Source organism: Vombatus ursinus, unplaced genomic scaffold, assembly GCF_900497805.2.
Source record: "Vombatus ursinus unplaced genomic scaffold, bare-nosed wombat genome assembly UNPS02004456.1, whole genome shotgun sequence".
In the NCBI taxonomy this organism is placed as follows: Eukaryota; Metazoa; Chordata; class Mammalia; order Diprotodontia; family Vombatidae; genus Vombatus; species Vombatus ursinus.
In genome coordinates this window covers 132,953-159,063 of record NW_020944234.1, presented here as the reverse complement: position 1 = coordinate 159,063, position 26,111 = coordinate 132,953, and the positions used below count along the sequence as shown (strand labels likewise).

Below are 26,111 nucleotides of genomic sequence, written 5' to 3'. Positions count from 1 at the left end.
AGTATACAAAGAAATAGATAAAGATTTACAAAGGTGATGCAGACGGAAATCAGCAAAAACAAAACTATTTACATTTACTATTACACTATTTACATTTACATTTAAAAAGAAGAAAAGAAAGTACAAAAGAAAGAAAACAGGATCAAAAGTTAGCAGAATTTTGGTCTGCATTTCATTATAAATTGTGCATGACAGCCCACTTCTAATTCTTTTTATCCCTCCTCCCGATTCTTGCTTCTGTATGACTCTGCTCTTGTCCTCTTACTTTGATATCTAAACTTCACTTTCCTTTCCCTTTTGTGTTCCTTGGAGGTCTCATGCTTTTTTTGTCTAATCGGTCATATTCCTTCCATTCCCACACTCTGTTTATATTAGCACAAGTAATATGTAAAATTTACATGGAATGGAGCACGTGGAAATCAAGTCTTGACTGTAGTAATGGCAGGGGCTTCACTGAGTCTTTCCTCTGGGTTATTGTGATACATATGGAAGAATTAAGAATGAGCTGTGTTTTCTTTTCTGATATTTTAAATCCTTGAGCAGAACATAGGACAATAACTGGAGAAATGATTTAGAGAAAAAAGGATGAAAAGGATGGGATGGTTGCATTTTAAGTGAGCGAGTGCAAGCATTAATTACAGAAGCTCATTTCATATTGCCTCCCTCTAATTTCTTGCTCTCATCCTTCCATTTCATTTCATTACACTATATTCTAGGGGGCTATGCCCATCATCCTTTGGAAACATTCATTCCCTTCATTTAACCTTATTCTAGTTATCCCAGGAACAATAAGGTAACATTTCACTAAAGTGAAAGGCAAAGAAATGCTAATCCAAGAATGAATTCCTATTGAGCCTTTAAAAGACCTCAGACTTTGTATAGAGTATATTTGTTCCCAGCGATGAAAAGGAGGAAGGAGGAAAGACTAAAGGAACTATGGGAAAGGCCACTGGCCAGATAATGCTGTTCAACAATGGCAAAGCCTGGGATTTGGATTCTCAGCTTTGAAGTCCCCTCCCTATTGCTGATCCTTGAGCCACGCTACCCCAAGAAAACAGGAAGTCTCCCTTCATTCCTACTTCACAGACCCTTCCTCAGTAACTTCAGAATGCCCTGCTTGATCTCCTGGGTCCGGATGCCATAGACAATGGGGTTGAGAGCTGCAGGGATGACATGGTGCAGGACATTGAGCAGGATGGGCACATCAGAAGAGACCATCTTCTTGGTCATGTGAGAGAGAACAAAGACCAGCAGGATGGTGCTGAAGAAGAGGATGAGGATGAAGTGGAAACCACATGTATTCATGGCCTTGGCTGCAGCCCCCTTAGTCTTAAGCCTCAGCACAGCTCGAAGAATGAATGAGTAGGAGAGGAAAATGAGGATGAGGTCAGAACCTAGCAGTGTCCATCCCCCAGTAAATTGAAGAAGATGGATCACTGTAATATCATCAGAGGAAAGCTTGGATACAGATAGGTTGGCATGGATACAATTGTCAATGACATTGGAGTGGCAGTAGTGCAGTCCAGCTGAGAGGATAGGAATGAGAACAGTGAGGAGGGCATTTTGGGCCTCTATGAAAATGGAAGCCTTGGCAACAAATTTATCAGTAATCATGGAGGAATATCTCAGTGGATTACAGATGGCTACATAATGGTCATATGCTTCCATGGCCAGGAAGCAGTTCATGACATACATCTGGAGGAAGCAGGCAGAAAAACTGATGGATTTTAGGTCAAACCAGAAGATGAGCAACACTTTAGGGATAACAGTGAGGCAGAGCACAATGTCCAGCAGGGAGAGCAGGCTAAGCAAGTAGTACATAGGCTCATGCAGAGAGGACTCGATCCAGATGGTGGTTAGAAGTATAGCATTTGCCCCCATGGCCAAGAGGAAGAGCAGGCTTGGGGTAGTGAGAGCCAGCGTTGTAAGTTTGGAGATCTGACAAAACAATTCAGGAAGAACTCAGAGATCTCAGTCATAGAGGAGTTATTGCTGGTGAGTGCCATAGCATACATTCTGAGAATGTAAATTCCCCCTGGATCTTAGCATTTGAGTCTAAAATGGGAAAACGTAATATTTTAGTGGAATAGGGAGGCCACTCCACTTTTTTCTACTCATCTCACTGTCCTCATTCATTCTCTACTTTTCTTTAATCTCATAGGAAAAGATTATTTTTCTTAGATTCAAAGCTCACGTTACCTCTGTTACCTTAAGCCAATGATCCTAATCTTCTCTATAATTTTGCTGTTTTTCTTTTTCCTCTCTCTCTATCTCTCTATCTCTGCTCTGTCTCTGTCTCTGTCTGTCTCTTGGTGTCTCTGTCTGTCTCTCTCTGCCTCTCTCTCTGCCTTTCTCTCTGTGTCTCTCTCTCTTCTTTCCCCTCCCCATAGTTCCCATTAAAAAAAATCAAAACAAAGTAAGCAACAACTGAAAAAAAAACCTTTTACTTGGCCATATTAGCTTATTAAGCTTTTACTTTTTCTCTTTTTCCCTTCACTACTACTATTAGGAATTAAAGCACTGGGTTTCAAGAGAAAGAAGGTGCGTTCAATTTAGGATATGCTGAATTTGGGGAGCTGGTAGAAATATCTATCTTAGAAATATCTATCAGGAAATTCAGAATGCACTCCAGAAAGATTCAGAGTGAACATAGATTTGGGAACCATTTGGATAAGGGTGATGGCTAAGGCCAGTTAAGTGAATGAGATCACCTAGGGAAAGTATAGAGAAAGAAGAGAAAGGATCAAGACTATAGAACACCCATTAAGTGATGGGAGGAGGTTGTAGACAAAAAGCACAGAAAGTAATGATCAGAAAAAATAGGAGAAAAATGAGTGTTCAGTGTTTTGGAAATTGAGGGAATGAAAGGCTAACAAGAAGAAAATGAAAGTCAACAGTGGCAAGTGTAGAAGAATCATCATAGAAGAGAGTAGGAAAAAAGAGTCATAGAATATGTTAATCACTCACTGACACACAGAAGATCAAAAGAATGATGGAGACACCTAGATATTAAGATATAAAGAATGAGTGAGGTGAGGACATAGAAGCAGCAAATGTAGCATGCTCTTATTAAAAATTTGGCTATCGGTGGAGAAGGGAAAGATACTAAAGGGTTGTGAGGTTAAGGGAAGGTTTTGTGTTTTGTTTTATTTTATTTTTAGAGGAAGGAGACTCCTTAGAATGTGGGAAAGCTGATCAAAAGGAAACAGTAAAGAGGGGTTGAAACTGTATGAAGGGAGATGATGGATGGTGTAATGTCATTAGAGGATACACAAATAAAAAACAACATTTCGACAAATAAAAATGTGGGTTAGTCAGCCCTCGTAAAGAGAAGGTCCACCTCTTACTTTGACCTTCAGAAGAAGGCTGAGAGGATAGCTGAGAATATTGAGAGGTGTGTAGGAAGTGAGATGATGGAATTCATAGTATATATGAACTAGGGAAGAATTGAAGAATTAAAGGCCATATAACATTGGAGTTGAAGAGACTTCGGAAATATTTTAATTTAATACTTTTACTTTATGGATAAAGGCACTGAGGTCCAGGGTAGTTTAAAGACTTGCTCAAGGTCAAACAACTAGGTATTAATAGGATAGAGGTTATGATATAGATCTCCTGGCTTTTGGCCAACTGCTATTTTCCCCATACCACCAAGATCAACGAGAGTGAATAATAAGTGAAGGAAGAATATTGGAACTGAGGATAAATAGAAGAACAGGAATTTGTGATCAGAGAAAATAATTTCCATCTTTTTTTATTTTCTCAACTAAGATTTTTACTCACTACGGTTGGTTTTTAGATAATACAATGTTACAGGATATCAGGGTTTGAGGGGATTTCTAAGGTCATTTAGGCTAATCTCGATAATGAACTCATTTGAGTCTGTAGATGGGGTGGATTGGGATTCAATACATAGTATAGGGCCTGGTACATAGCAGGCACTTAATAAATGCTTCTTGACTTCCCTATGGAAAAGGGGAAAGTGAAGGCTTGGTAGAGTGCTGTATGTATAAAACATGGTTCATTCGAAGTCAGAGAATTTTGTGTAAAATCCTGACTCTGTCACTATGTGACTTTGAGGAGGTAACTTTATTTTTCTGGATCTCAATTTTCTTATCTAGAAAATAAGAAGAATGACTCCCTTAAAATCCCTTAAGCTCAAAAATTCTAAAATCCTAGAAATGTTCTCTACAACATCTCTGACAAGCGGTAGTTTATTTTCTGCTTGACCAATGATGGGAAACATCACTGCCTTCCAATTTTTAGGAAGCTTTTTTCCCCATCAATATGAAACGAGTTTCTCTGTAACTTTTATTCATTGTGCCTAGGTTTGCCTTCTGTTGCCAAGCAGAACAAGTTTAGGCCCCGTTCTTGAGAAGAGTACTTGGTATATTCCAAAACATTTACCATGTCCTTCCTAAGTTTCCATCTCATAAGATGCAAGTTTCTCAAGAGCAGGGATTCAATTTTGTTTTTATATCCCTCTAGAGCCTAGCATAGTGTATGTTACATGGTCCTTAATAAATGTTTATGGAACTGATATTAATTGAATCTTACCCAAGAAAGGAAAAAGAACTCAATAATGTCTCAGGATACTTCCCAGTCCTCAAATTCTGTGTTGTTATGATCAAGCTGATGATGAATCAGACAAATCTCTGGCTCTGGAGGTAAAAAGAGGAAATGAATAAGGTACCCTCTGCAATGCTCTCATTGTCTGCTATAGGGGATGAGGAAATCTGAATTCAAGGACTTGAACTGAGTCATTCACAGTTTTAAAAAATGAACTTAACTCAGAAGAAGACAATAAAATGGACCAAGTAGCTGAATCTTAAGACCATGCTGGTAATGGGGTGCCACAAGCCAATTCAATACTTTTCTCTCTTTGAGTATATTGGTGGTAACCTGACCTAGTGGATTTCTGCCATGAACTAGAGGGAAAAACATGTACAAGTTTATTAAGCTCAAAAATGAAACTAAATCAAACTTTGAAAAAAATTGAATTCTCTGTTTACAATCCTCTTGTCTTTCAGCAAAGAAACCCACAAACCCACTTCATGAAATACTTTGAAATGAAACTAAATCTTTGTTCTTGTGTTGATTGTTCAGTCATTTCAGTTGTGTCCAACTGTTTGTGATCCCATTTGGGGTTTTTTTGGCAAGGATACTGGAGTGGTTTGCCATTTCCTTCTCCAGCTCATCTTACAGATGAGGAAACTGACATAAATAGGGGTAAATGACTTGCTCAGGGTCACACAGTAAGTTAGTGTCTGAGGCCTAATTTGAACTCAGGAAGATGAGTCTTCCTGACTTCAGGGTTGGCACTCTAACCACTGTGCCACCTAGCAGCCTGCAAGTAAAAATGTTTACATGGTCTTGTTCAGTTGTTTTCTGTAGTGCCTGACTCTTTGTAATCCCTTTTGGGGTTTCTTTGGTAAAGATACTGGAATGGTTTCACATATTCTTCTCTAGCACATTTTACAGATGAGGAAACTGAGGCAAACAGGGTTAAGTGAGTGAAGCTAAAAAGAGGATGAAGACTTCTTAGGGAACTAATACAAAAAAAAAGATGAAGGTTCTGAGTCATATCCATAATTGCTGATAATTGTTCCAAGGAGATAACAGCCTACTATGCTCTCCTGCCTCTTTTCTTCCTCTATCTCTTTCCCTTCCTAGCATTGGAATTAGAGTCAGAAGATCAGGATTTGAATATGTGTCCTAACACTTACTAGCTATGTAACTTTGAGCAAATTACTTAACCTTTCTGAAACTCAGCTTTTTCATCAGTAAAATGTGGATTATAATAGTAACATGACATGGAATTCTGTTTTTTGTTTTTGTTTTTATTATTTTTGTGAGCATGGTATTTTTGTAAACTCTAAAGCATTATAGAAATGTTTCTATTATTATTATTAATCATTAGTTTATTTTCTTCCATTACTATTTCTCTTAATTTTGATTAGGGAGTTAGAAGAACTGACAGAGACATAATTAAGCCCCTATAACTACCTTTTTTTTTGGTTCTAGAATGTAGACAGTCTTGTTTTCTCAGGATTTTTCCAGCCTCAATAGGTTGCTAGAACTTAGGAGGCTGAAGTAGAAAACTAGTTTTAAACCTGGATAACATCTCTACTCTGCATTATAGAAACACAGAATCTCAGCTGCTAAACTAATTCCCCCTTCCCCAATTATAGAAATCCCTTCTATAATATTCCAAGCAAATATTTGACTTCTGCTTAAATACTTCTGGGCAAATAGGGGGTACAGTGGATAGAGTGCTGGCCCTAGAGTCAGGAGGACCTGAGTTTAAATCTTACTAGCTGTGTGATCCTGGGCAAGTCACTTCACTCTGTTTGCCTCAGTTTTCTCATCTATAAAATGAGCTGGAGCAGGAGACGGCAAATCACTCCAATATCTTTGCCAAGAAAACCCCAAATAAGGTCATGGAAAGCTGGACATAACTGAAAAAGACTTAACAACAGCAACTAACTACTTTTAGTGAGAAAGAATCTCACCGCCTCATGAAGTAGCCCATTCCATTATTGGACAACAATGGTAGAAATGTCTTACTCTTTTTGAGTCAGAATTTGGTTACTCAAAGTTTCTACTATTTGGTATTATTCCGCACTTTGGAACTATGTAGAAAAAGTATAATTCTTCTTCTATGTGATGGGCCTTCAAATATTTTAAAACTCTTGTTTCTCCTATTCATCAGTCTCCTCTTTATGGGAGTGCAATCTTTCCAGTTTCTCCAATGTTCCATCTCAATTGTTTCTAAAACTGAAGGTAAGTGTTTTGTCTGGCTACAGCAGACACCGTGGGACCATCTTTCACATTGCTATGTGGGTAATATACATTTACACATTTCTGTAAGAGAGAAGGAGGCTGATGTAGTCAAAAGAGACCTACTCGAAGTCAGAAGTCCTGAGTTAAGGTCCCATTTGTAACACTTACATGTGGTCTTGGGCATCAGTTTCCTCCTCTGTAAGAGGTATACTTGTAAGATTTCTTTTTAGAAGTCGTTGTGATGAAAATGTTTGACAAACCTTAATAAAGTGATACAGATGTGAAGACTATTTTTATGACCAGAGTGGTTCTATGACTGACTGGTTAGAAGAGAAGACAGATCCAAGAAGTAAATTAAATAAGCCCTAGCAGACCCCTCCCACCTCCTCATTAGGCTTGTTGCAAACCTGGGACTCTTTCCTCCATGAGACGCTTAGCAGGGACTCTTCTAGCTGATATTCTTCTTGGGCCTACCTGTTACTTGCAGCTGTAAATAATGCAGTTGTGAGGATGCTCTCTGATTTTTGGCTTATGGTCTAGCTCTTTTATTTGCTTACTCCCTCTCTCAGGATCCTAAAGCAAAGACAGTATATACAGCTAAGGAATGGAGACCCATGGGCATCCTCCCATCCTGATAGTTAGAGCATGGATGGAGACTCAGAGAATCCCTCAGGTCCCAGGAGCTGAAATCTGAGCAATGGAGACTCCCAAGGGATCTTCCTGGGACACACTAGGAAAAAAAGGTGTGGCTCTCAAAGACAGCTGGCTTTTAAGACTGAGAGCCCACCTGACTGCATGTCAAGGACCAGGTGTATACATCCTCAGTATATGCCAATCAATCAATCAATCAATCAATCAGGAAGCACTGATTAAGAGCCTGTCACACACACATCTATGTATACCTCAGCATACACAAGCACAGTATCATCCTTGGGTTAATACCCAGTCTTACTGGCTTTCATACCTCTCCTGCATACTTACTGAAAAGTGAGTCCCTTCTGTGCATACTGAGTGGTGGTTGCACTTTCCACATACTGTAGATTCCACGTACAATGGAGGAAGGGAGAAAGGTGTACCTTGCAGGATCTGGGGCCTTCCAAGCTCTTCGGAGCCCCTATATTCTTGCATTTTCTCAATGCTGCCTAGGTTTCTCCCATACATACTCTATGAGAACCAGGCCTTTCCCAGATGTATTCAGGGAGAATGAGCTCCTCCGATGCATATGCATTGGGGCTCATATTTTATCAATGTCAGAACTATTAGAGTCTCATTATTTTGTCAGTCTAACACATGCTCAGTGGGAATAGAATCCACAACCTTTTCAGTATTTATACTTTGTTTTGTTAGTTTTATTATTCATGTGTATTTTCATAATATACACATACATACATGTGTGTGTGGGGTGTGTGTGTGTGTGTGTGTGTGTGTGTGTGTATGTGTGTCTCTTTAGTTTCCTTGCTAAAGGGCACTACTGGTGAGAAAGTTCCTACTGTCAATGCATATCAGTAAGTCTTTTGCACCTTATAGTCTTTGAGAATTATTTGAGACATTGAGAATTTAATTAAATTATATCTAGATATTCCTGTCTTTGAGGTCTGCTTTCCATCCACTATTCCACACTGATTCTGCAGCGGTTAAATAGATAACTAAAGCTCTGCAGGACACTTAATAGCCTCTGCCCCAAGGTCCAGCAAGGTCTTGTCCTTTTTGCTAGTCTTGTGTCTGCCCCAGGTACTGTCCTCATTCTGGCCCAACCCAGCTCCATATTCTTTTCCCTACACACCTCAGCTTCCCTGGGACAATATTTGCAACATCTCCAACCCTATCTGATTTGTATTGCCCACCTCTGCTTCAATTCAGAAAATGTGTATTAAGTGCCTACTGCGTGCAGAGCACTATGTTCAGCAACTGGGCAGATAATGAAGTATCATAAGATGCACATACATAAGGCAGCTTTTATTCTCATGGAATGGAACTTATAATCAAGTAGTTACTGTATACATTTACCCAAATAACTATACTTTAATAAATCTTTGATCTCATCAACGTGAGTGCTTTCTCCTGTGTTTCAGATCACAAGAACTCTCATAAATCTCAATAGTGGTCCACCCAACACCCTATGGACCTGCATTTGTATCTCTTGAGATTATATTGGTACTAATGCAACATGTGGGTTGTTCATGTATTATCCTTCACACTTAATTGACTAAGTTTCTTTTCCAGTCATATATCTCTATAATGATTTTTTAGAGATGACTTAATCTACATCATATAATGGAAAGAACACTAGACTTGAAGTCAAAAGACTTCTTGCTCTTCTACCTTAGGGACCTTAGGTAAGTCATTTATTTTCTCTCTGGGCCTTAGTCTCCTCATCTAGAAAAAATGAAGGGGTTGGAATATATGTCTACTTTTAGTACTAAATCTTTTATTCTATGATTATTAATGATATTTATAACTTGAAGACCTGGGAGATTATGAATTCCCTTCAGATTCTTCATAAATAATTACACATGATAGGTGCATAAAAGATAGAGAAATTCTATGAAGTACTGGCAAATCTTTCCAAACTAAATCAACATACTCAATAACTTCAATGTAATGGTAGAAAAAGGTAGCATAGGGTCAGGGTCAGGGTGTACTTAGAAACCCTAAGCATCTGACTTACTTTGCTATTTTTCTAACTTTTCTACTTTTTCTGTTTAGTGAGTTTGTAATTCCATTTTATTACCCTTGTAGTGGTAGGGATCCACTGGGGGAAATTCTTTGGAATAAGGACTCAGAGAAATTTGCTTGAATCTCTAAATCTATGGCACAGGGATCACTCAAAAAAAAATTGGTTCCATGAAAAAGGAAGAATGGTTTATTATCTTTTCTCTAGGACCTTTGTTGCCTTTTCCATTATGCAGACTTTAACTTCCTTTTGGGGTGAAATATTATTTTATTTTTTTCTTCAGTTACATGTCAAGAAAAATTTTAGCATCCATTTTAACAAAATTTTGAGTTCCAAATTTTTCTTCCTCCCTTCCTTTCCTCCCCTCTTCTGAAATGGTAGGCAGTTTGATACAGTTTATACATGTGTTATCATGTAAAATATATTTCCATGTTAGTCACAGTTATGAAAGAAGAAAGATCTAAAGGGAAAAAAACAATGAGAAAGAATAAAGTAAATGAGAAAAATGTGCTTCAATCTGCATTCAGAGTCCATCAGTTCTTTATCTGTATATGGATAGCATTTTCCTTCATGAGTCCTTTGTACTTGTCTTGGATCATTGTGTTGCTGAGAAGAATTGAGTCCTTCATGGTTGATCATTACACAATGTGGCTGATACTGTATACCATGTTTTTTTTAGTTCTGCTCATTTTGCTTTGTATCAGTTCGTACAAGTCTTACCGAGTTTTTCTAAAATCTGTTCATCATTTCTTATTGCACTTTAACTTCCTTTTGATGATTTTAAATCTACAGTGTTGTAGTTTGTGCATGTATTGTTCTCTTAAATCTGTTTTTTCACTCTGCATCAATTTATTCAAATTTTCTCATATTTTTCCCTGAATTTCTCATTTTTGTCATTTTTATTGCACCATAAGTTTCTATTATATTCACATCCTGCTAGGTTCTGATTAGTGTGTATAATAAATCCCCTAAGTGATCATGTTATTCAAATTCACGTTGTGTATTTCTATTAGGCTATGTATTAGGACCAGCAGTTTTCTGATGCAACTTCCTTGAACCTGACACAGCTTCCTCCCCTTGTGCAACTTGATTGGACTCAGTTTCCTGGTCTGGGGTCATAAAGGGTCCCAGCTACATGTATTTGGTGCTTTTCAGACTTGGTAGGTGCCTGAGTCTACTACATATGGGTATGTCATATCCTGATGATTGAGACCAGATGTATATTCAGATGGAGAAAAGGGGAGTCACTTCTAGAGAAGCCAAGTACCACTCTCTCCTTGTGGTATGTTCTTGCTGTGTTAGGGCAAAGTAAGCTTCCTCCTTTTTTTTAAAAAATGTTCAGTGACTTATGTGTACCCCATTTTGTGCCATCATCAAACCTGTACTAAGAAGGTATTGGCTTTAGAACTGAGCCTACAATAGTTTTGAATTAATTACAACATTTTAAATAATTATAATTTTGAATAGTATAAATTTAAATACATAAATACATTTAAATACACATGGGGCAGCTAGGTGTTGCAGCAGATAGAGTACCAGTCCTGGAGGCAGGAAGATTCATTTTCTTGAGTTCAAATCTGGCCTCAGATACTAGCTGTCTAACCCTGGGCAAGTCACTTAACCCTGTTTGCCTAAGTTTCCCCATCTGTAAGGTAAACTAGAGAAGGAGATGTCAAAAACATTCCAATATCTTTGCCAACAGAACCTCGAATGGGGTCACAAAAAGTCGAATATGACTAAAACAACTGAACAACAAAATACATGCAACCACTTTGGAGGTTTCATTACTCTTGTTAATCAATTTGGACCAAGCTATACGATATATTTTCAACTATTTCTTAAATTTATTGACACCCTCTTTGTGTTCAATTCTTTAGTTCCACAAAGAGTACTGCTATGAATTTCCAGATGTAACCATTGTTTCATAAGCCTGTCTTATAGATACTAAAGAAACTATCACTATGTAGGAGCAAAGAAGTTAGGAATTGCAGTTTTAAATGTCATTTTATGAAGTGTTCTCCTTAAGGAATCAGGGAGTTGTTGAGTTTACCTTTGATCTCTGGGACTTTATGAAGATTTTTGTTCATAAGTCATGGAGAAAGGTGAGAAAAAACATTTCTTGTTAGAAATGTCTTAAGCACTGTTTATGAATAAAAATTTTAAAGATAACTGTACAAGAAACTGTCAAAAGTGATGACTTGAGAGAAGATGATAAGGTTCATGAGTGGAGATGGTAGAGAAAAAAGAAGACAGAAGAATCTTCTTTACTTATGAACTAGTGGTAGACTTTATCTTGAGGAGAAGATGGAGATTCTAATGAAGAGATTTTATTATCCTCAATTACCCAACTGTTGATGTGGGACTGTATTCTCAGAAATGAGGAGAAGTCATCTGGAACTTTGATTCTATACAATTAAGATATTATAGAGAAAGATATGACAGATAACTTTTGGGAACAAGACTTTTTTTACTCTGTTGAACAAATAACATTTAATGAACTGAAGTTAGTTCATTAACTCTGAGGTTAGTTGAGTGAGAGATATTTTGAAATGTTATTAATGAATAATTTAACATATAAACACACCCCTAGATTATCTTAGAGTTTAGGTCACTAAATTTAAGTATGGAAATGAGTCAAATAGAAGACTGAGAAGTAATCTAAATAGAGACTGGTCAGCCCCAGACTCCTGTAATGTTTCCTACACAGGTATATACATCGCACTTTTTTTGTCTTCTGACTTTGACTTTCCTGTTACATGTGTCTTGTAGTATGACCATAAGGTCAAAGGTATGGAAGTTTACTTAATCTTCTTTTATAATTCTAAACCAAAGTCCAGAATGGTTGGACCATTTCATAGATCTACCAAGAGTTCATTAGAAGATCTTTCTTCCTGTTTCTCCTCTAACATTGTTCTTATCTTTGAAAAAATCTTTGACGATTTACATGGAGTAAGGTGAAACTTCAGAGTTGTTCAAATTAATATTTCTCATTGGCCATGTTTTCATGAGGATATTTGTAGTTTGCAAACTTTTTAAAATGATTCAAAACCTTTGGCAATTTGTCCATTAATGAATGGCTTTTGGTGATATATGCATATAATATTACATGTACATATATGCACCTTATGTAACCTGGGCTTTTATTTTATAAAATTAAGGGTATGTTTTGTTTTTACACAATCTAAATTTCACCCAGTATTCCTTTCCTCTTGTTCTAGAAAAAAAAAGATCAACACATTGAAAAAGTATGAAAATATATAAAATGTTTCACCTATGGACATCTACCTTTTGTAAAGGAACAGGGAAAGGCATCTACTAATATCTCTTCTTTGTGGTAATATTAATTTTTTGTAAATATGAAAATTTCACTTTTGATTGTTTTGTGGTAGTTATTCTTTCCATTAATGCTTTCATAATCATGTATTTCTTTTTGGCTGTTCTTATTTCATTCTGAATCATGCTTTTCTGTATTTATCACATTCATCATTTCTTATAGCACAGTAACATTCTGCTATGTTCATACATCATTCTGTGGATATTTACTTGGTTTCTAATTCTTTGCTATCATGAAAATCTCTGCTATAAATATTTTGACTTGTATAGAGATTTTCTTCTTATCAATGACCTTCTTGAGTATATGCCAAATAGTGGAATCTTTGGTCAAAGAACATTTTTGCTACTGTATTTGCAAAATGCTAAACTGCTTAAGGTCATATTGATTCACAATTCCACCAACAATGCAATAGTATACCTGAATTCCCCACACCCCTCCAGCAATGACTATTCTCATTTTTGTTACCAATTAGCTGAGTGTGAGGTGAAGACTCAAGGTTCTTTTGATTTGCTTTTCTCTTATGTGATTTGGAACATTCTTATATATGGTTATCATTTATTTGCAATTCTCAAAAATTTGCAATTTTGACAACAGATTGTTCATATTCTTTGCACATTTATGCATTGTGCAATGGCTTTGGGGATATCCACATTTTTCTAGCCTGTATAATTTTCCATAACACTCTCCTAATTGGTGGAAAGAATGACTCAGCTATCAGCATGAGGGGTGAAGTTGGTGTAAGAGCTTTGGAGAGGAGAGATATTTTTTATTGCTGCTTTGAGATAGATACACAGTTCCAGACTCTTTGGGTCTAACTGCAGGGAGGAAAAAAGAGAAAGTTCTCTTTCAAGCATATGAGGAGAGGCTGACATCTTAACACGCTTCTGATTTCCAGCTTGTCTTCATCGAGATTTAGGGGAATTTGTCTGTGTGAGATCACCATCTCTTCGTTGAGTGAAATCTTAGGTATTTCTCATTTAAGAATTCATTCAGTTTCCTGAATTTTCTGGTATATTTTAATCTGTAGAATTCCAATTTCTATTTGTTATCTGCTTAGATAAATGGGTTTACTGCTATTTTGTAATGATCTTCTGAATAATTGATATTCAGTGAGAAGGATGCACGTCTGAGGATATAAGACTGGGTTGTTATCTCTTTAAAGGATTGCATCCTTCAAAAATCTTTCATATAGGCCCTCTTCTCTCCTCTGACACTGCCAGCACTATGTTGAAGGCTTTCATCATCTCACACCTGGAATATTTCAACAGCCTGCTGGTTGGTCTCTCCCTGTTCTGCCCCTTGTTAGCTGTCAAATTGATGTTGTCACCCTTTTTTTCCAATGAAATCCACTGGCACCCTGTCACACCCCAGATCAAATATAAAATCTTCTGTTTGGCATTCAAAACTATTCATAACATGGCCCCTTACTACTTTTCAGTCTTCTTACGCCATATTCCCCACCACATACTCTGAGATTCAGTGATACTGCCCTCCTTCCTGTTCTTACCACATGACACTCCATCTTCCAACTCCGCATTTTCACTGATCCTCTCTTCTCATTTCCTGCTTTTGGCCCCTTTGACTTCTTTCAAGTCCTGGCTAAAATCACACTTTTTCTACAAAAAACCTCTCCTGATCCTTAATGCTAATATCACTCTTCTGTCTATTTCTGGTTTATCCTGTTTAAATCTTGTCTGTACATAGCTGTTTGTATTTGGTCTCCTCCATTAGACTTCGAGCTCCTTGAGAGCATGGATTGTTATTTTACCTTTGCTTGTATCCCAATACTTAACATAAAACCTAGCACATAGTAGGAGTTTAATCATGACTGCTGACTGGTCCCCCCAAATTGCTCCCTAGAATTACAATATTTAGAAGGGCAAATAAGTATAATTCTATAATTTTATTCTAATATCTTCTCTAAGAGGAGAAAAGAACCCTCAGCCCCTTGGCCCTGTTTCCAGATTCCCTCTAAGCAGGCATTGAAGTCTCCATTGTATAGGAATGGGAAAGATTAAACCACCTATCTATATGTTTAGACATCTCATTTGCATATACTCTTAACCTACAAGGATAGCATATATCTTACACATACACATAGACACAATCCAAAATGTGTGTATCATTTCTCTTTTAATCCTGCTTTCTCTAATTTAGTTCAAGAAAAAGTTTTTGTAGTTATTACGTAGTTAAATCATCTGTTTTATTCCCTTGCTGCCTTCAAGACAACTCATATCCTATCTTCTGCAACAATCTTTTCCTGGTCCACCCTCCCTCTCAGTTTCTCCCTTTTGAAATTACCTCCCATTTATATTCTACAAGGTGTTCCCAAACCCTAAAGATTAAAATGATACTAAGACTTTTGGGACATGCTGTATATATCTTGTCTGTATACCATGTTTTTATATTGTATTGCCCTTATTAGAACGTCAGTTCACTGAAGGCAGGACTATAGTTTTGTCTTTTTTTTGTATCCCCAGAACTTAGCATGATGCTTGAGCTAGTAAGTGCCTAATAATTGATTATTAACTTCATTTGACTCATCTATCTCTTGTTTGGTTAAGAATTCTCCTCTTTAGCCATAGTCATGAAAGATACCTAATATTTTCTTTCTTTTCTATTCTTTTTTAATGGTGTGATCATTTATGTTCAGATTGTATATTCATTTGGAGTTTATTATGGAATAAGATGTAATGTATTTGTCAGTTCCCAAATTCTGCCAAATAGCTTTTCAGTTTTTTAAGGAGTCTCATCAAATAGTCTATTTACTCATAATTTATGTTCTTTAGGTTATCATATATTGGACTATGTTTTCAGTTTTGTGCTTATCTAGTCTCTTTACTCATATTCTTTTATCTTTTTAAGTAGTAATAAAAATTTTCTTAAAATTAAATTTTATGTTTTTTAATTACCAAGAATCAATTTTCTCCCCTTCCCATAAAAACAAAATCCTTTTAAATAAATATGCCTAGTTAAGCAAAATAAATTCTCATATTGGCCATGTTCAAAATTTTGTGTTTTATGCTGGATATTTAATTTGTCACCTCTGTGTCAGGAGGCAGGTAACATTCTTCACCAATAATCCTGTGGAATCTTAGTTGATCAGTGTTCTTAAATCTTTTGAAACTGTTCATATTTACAATGTTGTTGTCTTAGTACAAATTGTTCTTGTTCTGCTAATTTCCCTTTACATCAGTCTATACAAATTTTTCCAAGTTTCTCTGAAACCATATAGCATAACAGAATCCCATTATATTCACAATTTGATTAGCCAATTCCCAAATGATGGGCTTCTCTTTAGTTTTCAGTTCTTTTAAACTACAAGAAAAGTTGCTATAAATATCATTGTACAAGCAGGACCTTTTCCTCTAGGGGGTATAGGCAGAATTTAGTAACTTTTGGGGCATAGTTTCAAATTGTTTTTATAGAATAGCTTGATCACACAAATTCATGAATAGGCTTGTTTTCCATAGCTCTTTCTACATTTACCACTCTGTGTGTGTGTGCGTGTGTGTTAACCTTGTCATTCTGCTGGCTGTGAAGTAGAAATTCAAGAGTTCCTGTAATTTGCTTTTTTTGGAATTATTAGTGACTTGGGACATTTTCTCCCCCATGTGGCTATAGGTAGCTTGGATTTCTTCCCTTAAAGAGAGTCTGTCCTTACCCATTTATCATTTGAAGAATGACTCATTCTTACAAATTTAAATCTGTTACTTATGTATATTGGAAAATAATCCTTTATCAGAGAATGATTTCTTCCAAATTAACCAGTTCCTTCCTAATCTTGGTTGAATTGAATTTGTGGAAACATTTTTAATAATATAATAAAAGTTGTCCATTTTTCTTCTGTATTCCATTATATATTATGTTTGGTCATGAATGCTTCCCTTTCCCTAAATCTAAAAGGTAATTTCTTCCTTGTTCCTCTAATATATTTGTGATGTGATCTTTTATAGTTAGGTCATGTATTCATTTGGGGCTTACTTTGGTATATGATGTGAGCTGCTGATTTAAACCTAATTTCTGCCAGACTGCTTTCAAGTTTTCCTAGGTTTTTGGTCAAATAGTGAATTCTTGCTCCAGTATCTAGTGTCTGGGTTTATAAAATTCTAGGCAATTAGGTTCATTTGCTTCTTATATTGTGTTGAGAATCAAACTGAACCTCTATATATTTTGACTAGTACCAAATGATTTCAATGATAGCTTTCTGCTTTGATGTCTTTTTTTCCTAGTATATTTGGAGAGCTAGTACTGCTAGGAAACCTTCCTTCCCTTTTCCCCATTATTTTCCTCAAGATTCTTTTTTAAGATAGTATTTTATTTTTTCCCCAATTACATTTAAAGCCATTTTAAACATTCATTTTTATTTTTATATGTAATGAAATTTACTTATTTTTAATACTCTTATTCTAATTACATGAAAAGACAAATTTTAACATTCATTTAAAAATCTTGAGTTCCAAATTTTCTCCCTCCCTCTTTGGTCTCCCCTCTCCCTAAGATGGTAGGCAATTTGACATTTCCTTGATATTCTTGACCTTTTATTCTTTGAAATGAATTTCATTATTATTTTTATAATTCTATAAAATGATCCTTTCCTGGTTTCATTGATAGGACACTAAATAAATAACGTAACTTAGGTAGTGTCATCATTTTTTATTATATTGGCTCAGCCTACCCAGGACAAATTAATATTGCTCTAATAAGAATGTCTTTATTTCCCTAAATACTGAGTTATAGTTCTATTTATATAACTCCTGTGAACATATTGGTGTGCAGACTCCTATATATTTTATACATTCTGTAGTTATTTTAAATGATTAATTTTTTTTTTACCTCTCCTCATTTGGTTTGTTGGTAATATACAGAAATGTGAATGATTTATATGGATCTACACTACATCCTATGAATTTATTAAAGCTAATTTTTAAATTAAAGTTATTTGACTCTCTAGAGTTCTCAAAGTACAAGCCATTTTCAAAAAGTGATAATTCAGTTCCTTCCTTTTCTATGCTTATTTCTTTAATTTCTTTTACTTTTATTTCTATAATTAACATCCCTAGGACTTTATCAAAAAGTTTTGAGAATGACATTACCCTCATCTTATTGGAAAAAACTTTAGTTTACTCCTATTACATTTACTGCATGTTCTTCAATTTATTTGTCTAATACTTACTATGTTAAGGAAAAGTCTTAATTCTCATGTTTTCTAGTGTTTTTTTTTTACAGGAATGGCTGCTGTATATAAAAATACTTTTTTGCGTATACTGAAGATATAATTTTATTTTGGCTGTTTTTTTAAAAATATGGTCTATTATGTGGATATTTTCCCTAACATGAGACAATTCCATGGTCCTATTATTAATCCAACTTGGTCATAGTGTATAATCTTTGTGCTATTACTGTTGTCTCTTTGCTGATATTTTATTTAAAAGTTTTGCATCAGTGTTCATTAGGGATATTGGTTTAAGGTTTTTTTCTCTATTTTGACTCTCCTTCATTTAGGTTTCAAGGCCATATTTGCATCACAGAAGCAACTTGGGATGATCTTTTCTTTTCCTAATTTTAGAAACAATTTCTTTTAATATTGGACTTTTTTCTTTGAATATTTAATAGACTTGCTTATAAATCCATCTGGTTCTTCCCTTTTCCTTTTGGATTTCATATATAACTAACATCTTTTTGTGAATTTGGGTTGTTTAAATTACTTATTTTTTGTTTATTAATCTGAGTATTTTACATTTTTAAATTAGTCATTCATTTCATTTACAGCATAGGTTTTATGAGCATGTAAATGGACAAAATAATTTCTAACAACATCCTTTATTTGTTTTTCATTTGATGTGAATTCTTTTACATTTTTTATATTGGTGACTTCCCCCTTTTAAAAAAATCATATCAGTTAATGAATTCTCTATGTTTAAAAATTGCTTAGTATATTAATTCAATTTTTTATTTTAAATTTTATAAATCTTTATTTTTTAGGATTTGTATTTTGTTTTTTAATTGAAGATTTGTTGGCTTTCTACAGCTTTTTTAGTTGAATAACCAGTTAATTGATCTGTTCTTTCTTTTTATTTTGTAGATGAAAGCATTTAGAGATATACAGTTTCCATTAAGTACTGCTCTCTATCTGCATCACCAAAATTTTCATATGTTGCCTCGTTGTTGTCATTAGTTTTAATGAAGTTATCTGCTATCTCTATGATTGTTCTTTGACCATAGGTTCTTTAGTATTAAGTTATGTAGTCTCTAGTCAATTTTTTAACCCTTATTTAGTGGATTTTTTATTAAACATAATTTTAATTGCACTGCAGCTAGTAGATAAAATATTTAGTATTACTAGTTTTCTGCATTTGTATGTTGTTTTCATGCCCTAATATTTGGTCAGTTCTATAAGATTTCCATGCACATCTTAGAAATATTCTTTTCCATTCCCATTTAATAATTACCAGGGAGTTATCTTATCTAACTTTCCAAAAATTCTATTCAAGTACCTAAATTCTTTCTTGTTATTTTTTTCTTAGATTTATCTCTCTCAAAGTGTATTAAATCCTCTCACTATTTTAGTTTTATTGTCCTTTTCTACATCTCACTTGTTTAACTTTTCCTTTAGCTATTTAGATGGTATGACATTCAGTGCATATGTGCTGATCAGTAGTGGGATCAAGCCTCATGAGTACCCCTTAAACTCCCAGCCTGGGAGAGATAAGGACACTCAATATTTTTTAAGTGGAAAAATGACTGAATTTGGAGGAAAAGTAAAAAAGAATGTTCAAAGAAATTCAAGGAGGGAAATATCAATTAATATCTTTAAGAATCAGAAAAGGTGTCAAGAAAGGATGAAACCTAACCTAGGGAAAGAAGAATATAAAGAAGTAGATACAGGAATAGAGGTAGTTCTAAGTGTAGGATGCGTTGTGCCTATTACATGGAAGCAGGAGACTGCAGGGCATAGACAATATTCAGTTTTGCAGTAGATAGAACATGTAAGGGGAATGTCATGAATTAAGGATAAAATAGTAGAATAGAATCATGTTGTGAAAGTCTAGAAAGTCAGGTCAAGCTGTTCGTATTTTATTTGATAGAATTTTGGGAGCTACTGGAAGTTTTTGAGCAGGTGAATGATATGATTGATTATGAAGGATGAAAACCTTCCAAAGCATTCCTAACAAGTCATCATCCAACATTCACTTAAGTCCTTTGATTGATGCAAATCACATTACCTCCTGGCATAATCCATTCTTTTTTTCTTTTGGGGAGTTACTCTAATTGCTAGGAAGATATTACTTATGTTTGGCTTTAATAGACTGTCTCATAACTTCTTCCCATTGATCTTAATTTTGTTCTTGAGGACCAAGCAAGATAATCCTTTTTTCCTGAAAATAACACTTCACATTTTTAAGATAATAATCTCTCCTTCCCTTCCTTTTTAAGTGTATTTTCCCCCAAGGTAAGCATTGCAAGTTCTTTTGATCATATTCTTATGACATCACTTGCAATGGCCTTAACCTTCTGGTCACTTTCCTTGGGACTTATTTCTGCTTTTCAATGACTTTTTAAAAATGTAGTGTCCCAGACTGAACACAACATATCTGGTAGGGTTATTACCTTGTTGAAAACTTGAGAGGCCCAGAAGGTCATGGTCATTATGCTAGCAGTGAAGTTTGGAAGTTCTGGGTCCTCTATGTCTGCTTTTGCATATCTGTCTCATAGTGCCATCTGTTGGAACAGAGAACAAAGCCCAGGAAGGGAGAAACAGAGGGAAAATCAGGTGGAAAAAAGGTAAGGTTAAAAGATAAATCAATGCAAAGTATTCCTTTATTTTGACCAAGAAAGTTGTATTTATGTGCTTATGGAGAGGCATTTGATGTTGTCTCTTATCTATGCCACTTGTATATAATGGAAAAAGAACTGTCCTCAAAACAAAGGACCTAGGTTCTGATCTCAACTCTGCTACTCATTTCTTCCCAGACCTAAATCTCTCAACTTCTCTGGATTTCATCTTCTTCATTGGTAAACTGAGGAGATTAGACTAGATGACCACTAAGGCCCTTTCTGGATCTCTATACTATAATTAAAAACTATGAGCTTAATTTTACTTGTTCTTCAAGGTCACTTTGCAGGGTCAAAGCCTTTTGAATGCTAGAAAGTGCAGCTCTTCTACCTATCCAGGACCTTGAGGAAGAGAATCTCTCTTTTTATAAATGGGTCTTAAATATTCTTTTTATGCCTCTTCAGTATTTGTACAGAGTCTGCAATTCCTCATCCCTAGCATAGTAAAAACTTCTCATTCTTGGCTTTCTAGTCTTATTTTTCTGGGGGTACAGAACTGAAATCTTAAAGACATCTTGGAGGCACAATATCCCTGGCAAATAATCATACAACCTCAACTGGGAACCATCCAATAATGATCTCCCTCCAATTTCTGTGGTTAGAGACAGTTACCAAATCTCAAACTGAGACTCCAAGGCAAGATTGCTGATTAGAAGCCACCAGCTTCTAAAAGGCAATATGGTCCTTAGCTGACATTTTTTCCTATTTAAAAAAAAACCCTGAGCATTTTTGCTGAATAGTTTTAAAATGCATACATTTAAAAAATGACTACAATGGTGTTGTTTCTATTTCATAGATACATAGCTGTGATTCTATATACCTAGCAGATATAGGCAACAGAACTATCCTACAACTGATAGCTTATGGGTAAGGACATAATGGTTTAGAAAAATCTCGGAGATTGCCATATCCCAATTGATGGGAAAAGAGTAAGTGGAATCAGTGGAACCCACTCATTTTTCATTCATTCAACAAATATGTTAAGTGTATGCACAAAGTACTGTGCTGGACTCCTAGGAGAGACAGCAAAATTTAGATAAGACAGGATTCCTGCCCACATAGAGCTCACAGTCTAAGAGGAGAATAAAGTATGAAATAGATAACTACAATACAAGATGTTTGAAAGTCTTGACTTTATTTGGACCTCTCAGGTCCCATCTGTGAGCAGGATGCCCTAAGTCAGCACATATAAGTAGGGATCTTTCCATGGTTTCCTAACAGCAACATCAAGTTTACAACCAGCTTTGAATCCATTCTATCATTAACTTTCATTTCTGGGGAAATTTGTCTAATACTAAAAAGACTTGGTAATTTATAGCCAGATGAATTAGTTTCTAACTAATTCTAAGAGATGTGATTTTTCAGAAATCTTCCTGTAGCCTTTGGCCTTATGTAACTGGAATCAGGACCTTGTGTAGTTGTGTTAATCCTTTCCCCATCTTTGCAGATCTCATTAGGTAAATCTTTAGGAGACACAAGGACCTTGAAATAGCTGTAGTGTTGACAATGATTGGGGAAAGGAGAAATATGTTATTCATGATATTCCTTCTTATGGGAACTGGCTTGACCTGTCTTCAGTGAGAGGAGTTTCTGTCAGTCCTTACTGTCATTTATAAGGTACTGTAAAATAGAATTGAGCCTAGGGTTTCCATCTCACTATCAAGTCTCCAGGCATTCAATCCCAATTGAGTGGCAGAAGCCTGCTGTTAGATGCATTTCATTGCCCCTTCCTCAGTAACCTCCAGATTTCTTGTTTAATTTCCTTTGTTCTCACCCCATAGACAATGGGGTTAAGGGCAGCAGGGATTACATGGTGGAGGATGTTGAGTAGGACAGGAACATCATGGGAAGCCTTTTTCTTGGCCATGTCAGTAAAGATGAAAAGCAGAAGGATGGTGCTAAAGAAGAGAATGAGGTTAAAGTGGGAACCACATGTGCTCAGGGCCTTGGCAGCAGCCCCTTTAGCCTTAAGTTTCATCACAGCTCTCAGAATGAAGGAATAGAAGAGGAAAATAAGGATAAGATCAGAGCCCAGCAGAGTCCAGGCTACAATTAATTGGTAGATCTTATTGAGAATAACATTGTCACAGGAGAGCTTGGAGACTGACAGGTTGGCACAAATACAATTCTCGATGATGTTATTCCCACAGTAATGGAGCTGGGCAGAAAGGATAGGAATTGGAGTAGTGAGGAGGGTGTTCCATGTCACAGTAAAGATGCTAGCTTTGACCACAAATTTATCAGTGATGATAGATGGGTAGTGCAGGGGGTGGCATATGGCCACATAGCAGTCATACGCCATTACTAAGAAGATGCAAGATTCCATGGGGAGAAAGTTGTTCATGATGAACATTTGGAGGAAGCAGGCAGAGAAACTGATGAGTCTGAGGTCAAACCAAAAGACAAGCAGGACTTTGGGGATGACAGTGAGACAGAGCACTATATCCAGTGTGGAGAGGATGCTGAGCAAGTAGTACATGGGCTCATGCAAAGATGCTTCCAGCCTAATGGTGATTAGGAGGGTGGCGTTGGCACCCATGCCCAGGAGGAAAAGCAGGCTTAAGGGCAGAGAGAGTGAGTGCTGCCAACTTGGAGATCTGACAAAACAGTTCACGAGGAACTCAGAGACCTCAGTGGAGGAAGACCCATTGTAAAGTATCATGGCATTAGCCCTGGTGGGATAGACCCTTGTCCTTTGGGGAAATGAAAGAAGAAGGAAATTGTTAATTCTGCAATCAGTCCTCAGGATTATCATTTAATTTATCTGGTCTCTTGTCCCTCTTCAGTCACATCAGCTAACTCTTCCTGTGCCTGAGTAATTGTTTTTCTGAGCCTACACACGTCTAAGATGTTAGACCAAAAGTGGAAAGTACCCAAACAGTTTTAGGTCAGTTTGACAGACTGTAGAGTTATACATTATTATGACCACATGACATCAACTCAAGAATTTTAAAGTTAGTTTGAAATGTAGTTGTCAGTGCTATTTCCTATCATGTATAGAACTACTTTCTACAATTCCAAGTGGGTCAAAATATAAGTTTATTTCCAATGGAACTTTATCTACAGAAATGTTCATCTTTAGACAAGTATAATAAGGAATCTTAACAAGGATAAAAAACAATAGGCAGAATGGTGTAACTGGGCCTGATTTTCACTGATATGGGAAAAAAATAGTTGCCAAAGTATAAATGACATGAATCCATGGAGAAAATGAATATTTTATCTTGTAGTTCATAATAAATAATGGAGACAATATAATGAATCAGACAGGCAGATTTAGACTCTACATAAGGAAGAGCTTTCTAACAATTGAAAAATGCTAAAAGAAAAAAAAGTGAACTGGGTTGCCTTGAGAGTGGTTGGGAAGGGATGAGTTCTTTATTTTTGGACACTGATTATAGGAGTGTTTTCTACTTAAGCGTAAGTTGAACTAGATTACCTCTGAGGCTTCCTCCACTTCTGAGAATCTATGAATCTGTGGTTCTGTAGTAATATACAGTATAGTCTGACATGTTCTAGAGATTTGGGGGAAATACATTTCAAAGAATTCAGAGAACATATCAGTACTGTTCTGTTCAAGGTCAAGAATTCTACAGAATAGGGTTAGTTGAATATAAGGGGAATAGAAGACTCTCAGTAAAGATATTTTGATCACAAATATAGAATATATTAATGGAAAAAACTAAAGGGGCTCTATCTAAAGAAATCAATATGGATACACAGGGAAACAATTTACCATGTTGTATATAACATGCAAATATATACATATATGTATATATATATACACATGTAATCTACTAAAGATGGAAAAAGGGTAAGGACCTTCAAACAAATATAAGAATAGCAAATTCTTGACAAAATAATGTGAGAAAGGTTAGATTATTAACCAGAATATATTTCAATAGCTGCAAAATGCTGCAAAAAATCCTTTATTAGCTCTTTTGTGGGTAAAATGAAGATTAGAAATGATATAGTACTATAGCTCAGGTTGAATGGATCAATCAACAGATGACAGAAAGAAGGCAGAAATACTCAACTCATGTATCTGTTTTATTTTTCCTCCAAAGGAATATGATCTTTAGACTGGAAAACATGAAACAAAAGGAATTTAAAAAATGTAAATGAGGACATAGCAAGAGACAGTTCCAAATACCTGTTCTGGAAGAGCTAGTATATCCCTAGGTACCAACTGGAATCAGGAGGACCTTAGTTCAAATCTGACCTCAGACACATGATACTCACAAATGTGGCATGAGCTGAAGTTCCCAAAAGGCAGAGTGAAAAGGGAGAAAGTGCCTATTATGGAGAACAGCTTATAGAAAGGCAAGGAGGTAAGAGGCAGGCTACTGGACATGGATCATTGTGTGTGAGGAGCTTCAAGGAGGTCAGTTTGTCTGGAACATCCAGTGTGTAAGAAGGAATAAAGTATGAAAGCTGGAAATGCAAATAAGGGGGAGTATCATGTTTACTAAATGATGGAAATAAATAAAATGATGGAAACAAATTGTTTTCTGAAGACATTGTACATATGTTTATCCCCAAGATCATCCTTAACATCATCATCATCATTATTATTAAGAAGTATTTCAAGTCCCAATCAGGGGTGTATAAGTAAATATTTAACAATCACCTCTCCAGAAAAAAAGTATGATTGACAAAATTAAGTTTAATCTGCAGCATTAAAATTTTCTCCATTATTTTCTTAAGTCTAGAGTAATCATAAATTAAGTCTTATTTTACCTGTTTACAAGATGTAATGCTCACACTGAAGCTAGCTACAACATACCCATAATCATAATCTGAAAACAGTATCCTTCCTTCCCAACTGAAATATTTTGTACAGTTGGATGTCATAGGATTTGCAGAGGGGAAGGAGATCATCTCTTCCAATCCCTTCATTTTGTACATGAGGAAACTGATGACCAAAGAACTGAAACTGAGGACACTTGGTTTTGATTTTTTATCACTACAATTCATAAAAGACACATATTGGATCCATGGAGAGGCTAAGATATGAGGGCAACCAAAATGCTCATGGAGATGGAATAGCTTCAGTATTAATACAGACTAAATGCTCTATGACTCTTCACTGGAAAGACACTGGCTGAGAGGGATTTTGACCAAAGCCTATTAAGTTACAAAAGAGCACATTGACCCCTTATGCCATTCTATAAATGTCCTCATGTTTCCTCCAAGTTGTGCCTGTCAACCTAAAGAGAATTGGGACCAGCTAAGCTTATAAATGTCAGAGTAACTGAATCTGAGAATTGGAAGGGACTTTAGTAAGCCATCTAGTCCAACTCATATGCCAAAGGAATTCCCTCTGTAATATATATGGCAAGTGATTGTGCAGCTTCTATTTAAGGACCTCCAAGGAGAGGGAACTTTCACCTGTTAAGGCAAGTTATTTCCCTTTCTGATAACTCTAAATTTTAGAGATTTTCCTGATGTGAAGCATAAATTTGCCTCTATTCAACTTCTGTC

The 26,111-nt window shown here is 35.9% G+C and overlaps 1 protein-coding gene and 1 pseudogene across 1 annotated transcript; both read right to left on the bottom strand.

Moving 5' to 3' along the window:
* Window positions 1–1,080: 1,080 nt before the first annotated feature.
* LOC114023899 lies at window positions 1,081–2,015 on the bottom strand (annotated as a pseudogene).
* Window positions 2,016–22,344: 20,329 nt separating this feature from the next.
* On the bottom strand, window positions 22,345–23,292 carry LOC114023948 (olfactory receptor 56A3-like). Its single transcript, XM_027836728.1, has one exon. It carries the CDS (start codon window positions 23,287–23,289, stop codon window positions 22,345–22,347), a length of 945 nt encoding a protein of 314 aa, XP_027692529.1. The 5' UTR covers window positions 23,290–23,292.
* Between the last annotated feature and the right edge of the window lie 2,819 nt (window positions 23,293–26,111).

Excerpts from the sequence above, each read along its gene's own strand:
- LOC114023948 (XM_027836728.1), bottom strand. The coding sequence starts at position 23,289 with ATGATACTTTACAATGGGTCTTCCTCCACTGAGGTCTCTGAGTTCCTC.